This window comes from Zea mays, chromosome 1 (genome assembly GCF_902167145.1).
Source record: "Zea mays cultivar B73 chromosome 1, Zm-B73-REFERENCE-NAM-5.0, whole genome shotgun sequence".
In the NCBI taxonomy this organism is placed as follows: Eukaryota; Viridiplantae; Streptophyta; class Magnoliopsida; order Poales; family Poaceae; genus Zea; species Zea mays.
In genome coordinates, this window is record NC_050096.1 from 65,141,219 (window position 1) to 65,150,686 (window position 9,468).

Genomic DNA, 9,468 nt, shown 5'->3' on the forward strand with positions numbered 1-9,468 from the left:
AACTTTTGACAAAAAGAGACAATAAGAGAATTTTGACAAACCAAAAGCTCTATTCTACTATTTTCAAAATCCTCAAGTGGTAGCTGATCCATTTCTTGCTTTGGCATTATTTTCTCCCCCTTTGGCATCAAGCACCAAAACGGGATCAATTTTGGCCATCTAACCCCATTGCCTCACCAAAATCTTCAACTAAGAGTAAAAAGGCAATAAGAGTATAGAGATGAATTGGAATAAGTTAGGGCCCCTTTGGTAGGGCTTATTTTTCAGCTTTGGCTCTGGCTCATGCAAAAGTTGTGCCAAACACCTCTTTTTCAAACGGCTTCACCAGTGAAGTGCTTTTCCAAAATGAACTAGAGGGCATGAGCCAAAAAAAGTGGCTCACCCGGCTTCAGCTCACGTCATTTTTGCACAATAGCCCTCCCACCAGTCCAAATTATTTTTTTTGGTCCTGCCCTCAATCCCTAGCCACGTACAGGAGAGATAAACTATACAAGGGTCTTTCTGAAAAAAAACCTATAAGCCGTTTTGCCAAATGATTTTTCAGAATGGCTTTGGCTCATCTAAAGAAGTGGTTTCACCTCGTGAGCCAAAACCAAAGCCGTTTTTGGAGAAGCCAGAGCCCTGCCAAAGGGGCCCTTACTCTTTTATCGGAGTGCAGTGGAAGTCTTGCATGGTCCAAGTCCACCTTTTCCTTTCAATCCATCTTGGAGACTAAATTAAGCAAACTCAAGCACATAGTTAGTCTCAAAGGGTCAAGTTGTAGCACATCTCCCCCTAAATGTGTGCATCACTTGCAAAAGGACTTGTGAGGTCCGGGGAGTGTTTGTACAACTTGAGCACCAGAAATGAACAACGAAATGCATTAAGGAACATGATCAAGACATAAACATATGTATGCTATAAATCAATCCAGGTTCCGCGAATCTAAGACATTCAGCTCACTACGCAGCCTGCAAAAGGTCTTCTCATCTAGAGGCTTGGTAAAGATATCAGCTAGCTGGTTCTCGGTGCTAACATGAAACACTTCGATATCTCCCTTTTGCTGGTGGTCTCTCAAAAAGTGATGCCGGATGTCAATGTGCTTTGTGCGGCTGTGTTCAACAGGATTATCCACCATGCGGATAGCACTCTCATTATCACATAGGAGTGGGACTTTGCTCAGATTGTAGCCAAAGTCCATGAGGGTTTGCCTCATCCAAAGTAGTTGCGCGCAACACTGTCCTGCGGCAACGTACTCGGCCTCAGCGGTGGATAGGGCAACAGAAGTTTGTTTCTTAGAACTCCATGACACCAGGGACCTTCCTAAGAATTGGCACGTCCCCGATGTACTCTTCCTATCGACCTTACATCCAGCATAGTCGGAGTTTGAATATCCAATCAAGTCAAAGGTAGACCCCTTTGGATACCAGATCCCGAAGCAAGGCGTAGCGACTAAATATCTAAGAATTCGCTTCACCGCCACTAAGTGACATTCCCTTGGATCAGATTGAAATCTAGCACACATGCATACGCTAAGCATAATATCCGGTCTACTAGCACATAAATAAAGTAAAGACCCTATCATAGACCGGTATGCCTTTTGATCAACGGACTTACCTCCTTTGTTGAGGTCGGTGTGTCCGTCGGTTCCCATTGGAGTCTTTGCGGCTTTGGCATACTTCATCCCAAACCGCTTGATCAAGTCTTGCGTGTACTTCGTTTGGGAGATGAAGGTCCCATCTTGAGTTGCCTCACTTGGAACCCAAGGAAATAGCTTAGCTCGCCCATCATCGACATCTCAAACTTTTGAGTCATCACCCTGCTAAACTCTTCACAAGACTTTTGGTTAGTAGAACCGAATATTATGTCATCGACATAAATTTGGCACACAAAAAGATCACCATCACAAGTCTTAGTAAAAAGAGTTGGATCGGCTTTCCCAACCTTGAAAGCATTAGCACTTAAAAAGTCTCTAAGGCATTCATACCATGCTTTGGGGCTTGCTTAAGTCCATAGAGCGCCTTAGAGAGCTTACACACGTGGTCGGGGTACCGTTCATCCTCGAAGCCAGGGGGTTGCTCCACGTACACCTCCTCCTTGATTGGCCCGTTGAGGAAAGCGCTCTTCACATCCATTTGGAACAACCTGAAAGAATGGTGAGCAACATATGCTAGCAAAATACGAATGGACTCTAGCCTAGCCACAGGAGCAAAAGTCTCCTCAAAGTCCAAACCTGCGACTTGGGCATAACCTTTTGCCACAAGTCGTGCCTTGTTCCTTGTCACCACCCCGTGCTCGTCTTGTTTGTTGCGGAACACCCACTTGGTTCCCACAACATTTTGCTTGGGACAAGGCACCAGTGTCCAAACTTCATTTCTCTTGAAGTTGTTGAGCTCCTCCTGCATGGCCAACACCCAGTCTGGATCTAGCAAGGCCTCCTCTACCCTGAAAGGCTCAATAGAAGAGACAAAAGAGTAATGCTCACAAAAATTAACTAATCGAGACCGAGTAGTTACTCCCTTGCTAATATCACCCAAAATCTGGTCGACGGGATGATCCCTTTGAATCATCGCTCGAACTTGGGTTGGAGGTGCCGGTTGCGCTTCTTCCTCCATTACATGATCATCTTGTGCTCCCCCTTGATCACACGCCTCCTCTTGATGAACCTGTTCATCCTCTTGAGTTGGGGGATGCACCGTTGTTGAGGAAGAAGGTTGATCTCGCTCATTTTGTTCCTGTGGCCGCACATCTCCAATCGCCATGGTGCGTATTGCGGCCGTTGGAACGTCTTCTTCATCTACATCATCAAGATCAACAACTTGCTCTCTTGGAGAGCCATTAGTCTCATCAAATACAACGTCGCTAGAGACTTCAACCAAACCCGATGATTTGTTGAAGACCCTATACACCTTTGTATTTGAGTCATATCCTAACAAAAACCCTTCTACGGCTTTGGGAGCAAATTTGGAATTCCTACCCTTCTTCACTAGAATGTAGCATTTACTCCCAAAAACTCGGAAATACGAAACATTGGGTTTGTTACCGGTTAGTAGATCATACGAAGTCTTCTTGAGGAGGCGATGAAGGTAGACCCGGTTGATGGCGTGGCAAGCCGTGTTCACGGCTTCCGACCAAAAGCGCTCGGGGGTCTTGAACTCTCCAAGCATCGTCCTCGCCATGTCTATAAGTGTCCTGTTCTTCCTCTCTACCACACCATTTTGCTGTGGTGTGTAGGGAGCGGAGAACTCGTGCTTGATTCCTTCCTCCTCAAGATACTCCTCCACTTGAAGGTTCTTGAATTTGGACCCATTGTCGCTCCTTATCTTCTTCACCTTGAGTTCAAACTCATTTTGAGCTCTCCTTAGGAAGTGCTTGAGGGTCCCTTGGGTTTCAGATTTATCCTGCAAAAAGAATACCCAAGTGAAGCGGGAAAAATCATCAACTATAACAAGACCATACTTACTTCCTCCTATGCTTAGATAGGCGACGGATCCAAAGAGGTCCTTATGAAGTAACTCCAGGGGTCTTGATGTTGTCATCACATTTTTGGCATGATGAGAGCTTCCCACCTGTTTCCCTAAGCCTTTAACCTTGCCTTGGTTCCCATCACCGAATATGATTGAATCTTGGGGATCCTTGTTCTTGACGTAGGAAGAGAACATCCTCTTTTCCCCCGTCATGTGGTTTGTGCATCCGCTGTCGATAATCCAGCTTGATCCCCCGGATGCATAAACCTGCAAGGCAAATTTAGGCTTGGGTCTTAGGTACCCAACTCATGTTGGGTCCTATAAGGTTAGTACAAATAGACTTAGGGACCCAAATGCAAGTTTTATCTCCCTTGCATTTTGCCCCTAATTTTCTAGCAATTATCTTCCTATCCTTTCTACAAATAGCAAAGGAAGCATTTAAAGCATGATAAATTGTAGAAAGTTCACTATTTGTTTTCCTAGGCACATGAACAACATTTCTTCTAGGCATGTTATTAATAACATTTCTCCTAGCTAAGTTTCTATCATGCATAATAGAGGAGGTAGAAGCAACCATGGCATGAGAATCAAAATCATTATAACTTCTATAGCCATTTCTAGAATGTCTCCTATCATGATACATGAAGGCATGGTTCTTTTGAGCACTACTAGCCATAGGGGCCTTCCCTTTCTCCTTGGTGGAGATGGAAGCCTTTTGGCTTGTTAAGTTCTTGACTTCCCTCTTGAAGCCAAGACCATCCTTAATTGAGGGGTGTCTACCAATCGTGTAGGCATCCCTTGCAAATTTTAGCTTGTCAAATTCACTCTTGCTAGTCTTAAGTTGAGCATTAAGACTAGCCACTTCATCATTTAATTTAGAAATGCAAGCTAGGTGTTCACTACAAGCATAAACATTAAAATCTTTGCACCTATTGCAAATTATAACATGTTCTACACAAGAGTTAGATTTATTTGCTACTTCTAGTTTAGCATTTAAATCATCATTAACACCTTTTAGAGTAGAAATGGTTTCATGACAAGTAGATAGTTCACAAGAAAGCATTTCATTCCTTTTAACTTCTAGAGCAAGAGAATTTTGTGCACTAACAAATTTATCATGCTCTTCATACAAAAGATCCTCTTGCTTTTCTAATAACATATTCTTATCATTCAAGGCATCAATTAATTCATTAATTTTATCTACCTTGGTTCTATCTAGGCCTTTGAATAAACATGAATAATCTATTTCATCATCATCACTAGATTCATCCTCACTTGAAGAAGCATAAGTACTAGTATTACGAGTGCTTACCTTCTTTTCCCTTGCCATGAGGCAAGTGTGATGCTCGTTGGAGAAGAGGGATGACTTGTTGAAGGCGGTGGCGGCGAGTCCTTCGTTGTCGGACGAGGAGCAATCCGAATCCCACTCCTTTCCAAGATGTGCCTCGCCCTTCGCCTTCTTGTAGTTCTTCTTCTTTTTCCACTTTCCATTCTTCTTTTCCTGGTCACTATCATTATCGGGACAATTAGCGATAAAATGACCAATCTTACCACATTTGAAGCAGGAGCGCTTCCCCTTCATCTTGTTCTTATTAGGGTGCTCCTTGCGACCCTTTAGCGCCGTCTTGAACCGCTTGATGATGAGGGCCATCTCTTCATCATTAAGCCCGGCCGCCTCAACTTGCGCCACCTTGCTAGGTAGTGCCTCCTTGCTCCTTGTTGCCTTGAGAGCAATAGTTTGAGGTTCTTGGATTGGGCCATTTAATGCATCATCCACGTATCTTGCCTCCTTGATCATCATCCGCCCGCTTACAAATTTCCCAAGAATTTCTTCGGGCGACATCTTGGTGTACCTAGGATTTTCACGAATATTGTTTACCAGATGTGGATCAAGTACAGTAAAGGACCTTAGCATTAGGCGGACAACGTCGTGGTCCGTCCATCGCGTGCTTCCATAGCTCCTTATCTTGTTGACGAGGGTTTTGAGCCTGTTGTACGTTTGGGTTGGCTCCTCCCCTCTTATCATCGCGAATCTCCCGAGTTCGCCTTCCACCAACTCCATCTTGGTGAGCATGGTGACGTCGTTCCCCTCATGTGAGATCTTGAGGGAGTCCCAGATCTGCTTGGCATTGTCCAAGCCGCTCACCTTATGATACTCGTCCCTGCACAATGAGGCTAACAACACAGTAGTAGCTTGTGCATTTTTATGAATCTGTTCATTGATAAACAAAGGACTATTCGAGCTATCAAATTTCATTCCACTCTCTACTATCTCTCATATACTAGGATGGAGAGAGAACAAGTGTAACACCCTGAATTTAGGGGTATAAAATTTCTTTTCTAATATCCACCAAATTCAGGTGTTACTCCCTCATTTCTTTGCTTTCCTTCTCTTTTTCCAAAAGTGAAGAATTATTTTATTTTGTATCTAGGTGTAAGCCTAGTAAAGTAAAAACTTAGAGGAGCTTGATTGTTGCATTCATGCCGATGCATAGTGTTTATGAATGCAAAATGTTATCGAAACATGTTAAAAATATCTTGAGGACGTTCCCAAGAGTGGTTGGAATCTTCGGAACGTTTCTTCAGATATTAAATATGAATTTCAGTTTTTATAATATTATTTAAATACCTAAAATTTAGCATTTGCGAAAAACTATAAAAAAATCTGGAATCTCGATAATATATAAATATATATTTCTTCGTCTCGTCGAGCCTGTTCTAGGTCTCGTGTCCTTTTTCGTGAAACCACTGAACTGCTTCTTCTCGGGAACAACATGCTGCTCGCGTCAGCTATCCTCGTCTATCCCTGTCTACCCCTCCGATGTCTATCTCGTCGACTTAAACCCACGGGCTAGATCTGACTGTCTTCGTCTAATTTTTATCTAACCTTGTGACTATTCAGCTCGTCTAACTCAGTCTCTGTCTTACACAGTCTCGCGTAATTTCTCGTGCAACCGTTTCTTTCGCTCGGCCAGATCGGGACCGCGGCAAAATCGACAACCGTCTCCCACGTCGCTCGGACCCGCCTGTCAAGTTCGAGCCGCCTCCACGTAAAATTTCAGCCATCACGCATTTCGTCGTCTCTAAATCTCCCTCAACCAGTGCCACTTCCCTATGCGCAGCGCCCAGACCCCTTTTCCTCGTTCATCCCACGACTAAAAATGAAATCGTCTCTCCCTTCTTTGCCTGGTCATGCGCGCTGTCGCAGCCACGCTCGCCTCCGCCGACAAGCTTCTTCGCGTGTGGTCTTCCTCCGATCTCACCCCCGTTGCGGAGCTCAAGAGCCATGGAGAGAGTGTCTCGGACCTCTCTTTCTCCCCCGACGGCCGCCTCCTTGCCGGCTTGCCCCCACATCTGATGACCGCACCATCCACATCTGGGATCTCGCCGTCGGCGGAGGAGCCCGCCTCCCCAAGACGCTCACGGGCCACACCAACTACGTCTTCTGCGTCTCCTTCAGCCCCCATGGCAACGTCCTCGCCTCGCCTCCGGGTCCTTCGGCGAGACGGTGCGCGTATGTGCCTCCGCGTGCTGCTTGCCCCTCTGAATCCATCACCGTCGTGCTGCCTGCAAGGCCAGCCGGCAGCCAGCGTGCCCCCTGCAGCACGGCTGCGGCCAGACCAGTCAGCCTCCCCTCCGGCTGTGCGGTGGCCAGCCAGCTGGCTCCGGCGAGCACCCAGCGCCATGGATGGTCTCATGCCCGCATGTGCGTGAGGAAGAAAGGTAACTACTCCACTCGTGCGTGAGATGTGTAGAGATAGAAAGGAGAAAGAGAATTGCATGCAGACCCCACCTATCATGTCGTTCGTTGCCCCATTTGCATGACCTCCTCACCACACAGCGCACAAACAATTTGGTTCCTGGAATCGCCTCCCAGTATCTGATGATGTGTTTCCTATGCCGCTAGGTGTGGCCAGTTCCTACTTCCTAGCCAATAAGGATTAACTACTTCGTCTAGTTTGTTAAACATCCACATATTTCGTGTTTTAAATCTGTTTTGCTGCTTACAAGTTGCGTTAGATTCATATTAACGTTGTTTACACGTTAAAAAATATTGCTTTGTCATTTCAAAATGTTTTAATTAATTAATTATTTGTTTGTCTGTTGGTTACTACAGTAGCAACTTAGTAACAACTATTTTATAGTTTTATTTGCCCTCTTATAAGTACATGCTAAAATGATGAATGCCGACTAAAATACTTAAATTTAATACTTGCTTAGTGTAGCTGGTGAGTCTCGTGTGTCACGCATGTAGCTTGTGCGCGTCGTTCGCGCGCGTTGCTTTGCGTGTCGTCCACTCGTTGTTTCATAGTGGCGCGCGACGTCACGCATCATTCGCGTGTCGCGCGCAATGCCGTGTGTCGTTCGCGTGTATCGCACGCTGTCCGCACACATTAGTTAATTGTTTCGCTATAATCGTTCATGCTTATTAACTAATTCTTGTTTAGACGTGACTAATTGATAATTCAATTTATCTAAAACATCTTGGAAATATAGTTTTTCGCGTTTAATCATAATCTAGTGGTATTCGTACGCCGCGTCGTGTTTAGCCGTGAATTGTTAATTAATCAATAAGTTATGCGTCACACACCTATTTCGACTCGTTTCGGTCGCACCAACTCCTTAGCAGCGCCAATTTCACGTTAGTAACATTATTTTGTCACGTCGTATGTTTTAATCAACTAGTTAATTATTTATTATCCAACATTTATTAGAATAACAATTTGAATAAAACTAATTTCTAGTTTTATTTGCGCTTTTATATTATTAATATGATTACGCCTGCTCGAATGTTTTCGAATTAATATTTGTTAGTATAAACTTGTTACGGCATACGTCGTCTCTTGTCGATCGCGTGTGTCACACGCTGTCGTGTGCGTCATCGTGCCGTTCACGGGTGTCGCGCGACGTATGCGTGATAATAAATTGTTTTCGTTTATAAGCACTCGTGTTGATAACGTTAATTCTTCAAGTCACATATTTTAGATAATTAACTTAAAGTTTGCTCGACTAATATTTATTAGATTAATATCCCAATTAGAGTAAAATGTGTAGTGTTCAACTTGCGCTTTATAATAAACATTGACATGGCTAATATTAACTTAACTACCTTTTATTTATTTAATATTTGTTTAGTATAAACGTGTCACCTATTTTGTTTTCTCGACAGTCGCGCATGCTGTTTCACACGTGGTAGCGTGCTGGTTCGCGCGCACTGTTTCATACGTCGTCAGCGTGCTAGGTCGCGCGTGTTCACACGTCGTTTTGCACGCTGTCGTGCTGTTTCGTGTGTCATAAATTCGTATCGCTTAGAATCTCTCGTGCTAATTATATTAGTTATTTATTTGACAGCTAATGGTGTAGCAGGTTTAATTAAAACTAAATAGGAGTTATAATTTATATTTGGTCATGTCGAATTAAATGTCCTGATTATTACTTGCATAGCGTAAACGTTACGACTTCTCGACTGTAGCTTGACTGTCGTGTTTCTTATCCTCGCATAACCGTAGAAGCGCTCTCTATTTTATATTGCTCGTTTTTATGATGTTTTATCTTGTATGGTGTAATGTTTTTATGCATATGTATATGTTTGTTTGTTTGTGCATGTTCACTTTCGCTTCTCGTTGCGATTAGATCGCGATTCGTTTCCGAGCTTCAAGGAATCAACGATCAAGCGTTGGCGACCAAGTGATCAAGCTCTCTGTGTTCTATGAGGTTGAAGATCCTGAGCATCTGTTTGAAGGCAAGTGTCCTTTGACCTATTATGTCCCATTTACTTTATAATTCATCAACCCGCATACCATGATCAACCTAAGGATTGACTAGCTTTGTATTTACCTTGTCCTTGCTTACCTTTTGGGTTACTATGGTTAGCTTCATGCTATTGCTTTACTTTAATCAATGAACATGATGTGAACACTTATGATACGATGTTGTCATTATTATTATGATGTTGGACTGGTGATACTTTAGGGGGCTCGAGTGGTTTCTCGAGTGCCTCTCTGTAAGGACCTGTTCGTTG

The 9,468-nt window shown here is 43.8% G+C and overlaps 1 protein-coding gene across 1 annotated transcript; it reads left to right on the forward strand.

Moving 5' to 3' along the window:
• Positions 1–6,521: 6,521 nt before the first annotated feature.
• LOC109943423 (uncharacterized) lies at positions 6,522–9,189 on the forward strand. The gene is made up of 2 exons (XM_020546399.2): positions 6,522–7,169; positions 9,081–9,189. The coding sequence occupies exons 1-2, from the start codon at positions 6,608–6,610 to the stop codon at positions 9,158–9,160; spliced, it is 642 nt and encodes a 213-aa protein (XP_020401988.1). The 5' UTR covers positions 6,522–6,607; the 3' UTR covers positions 9,161–9,189.
• The last annotated feature ends 279 nt before the right edge of the window (positions 9,190–9,468 follow it).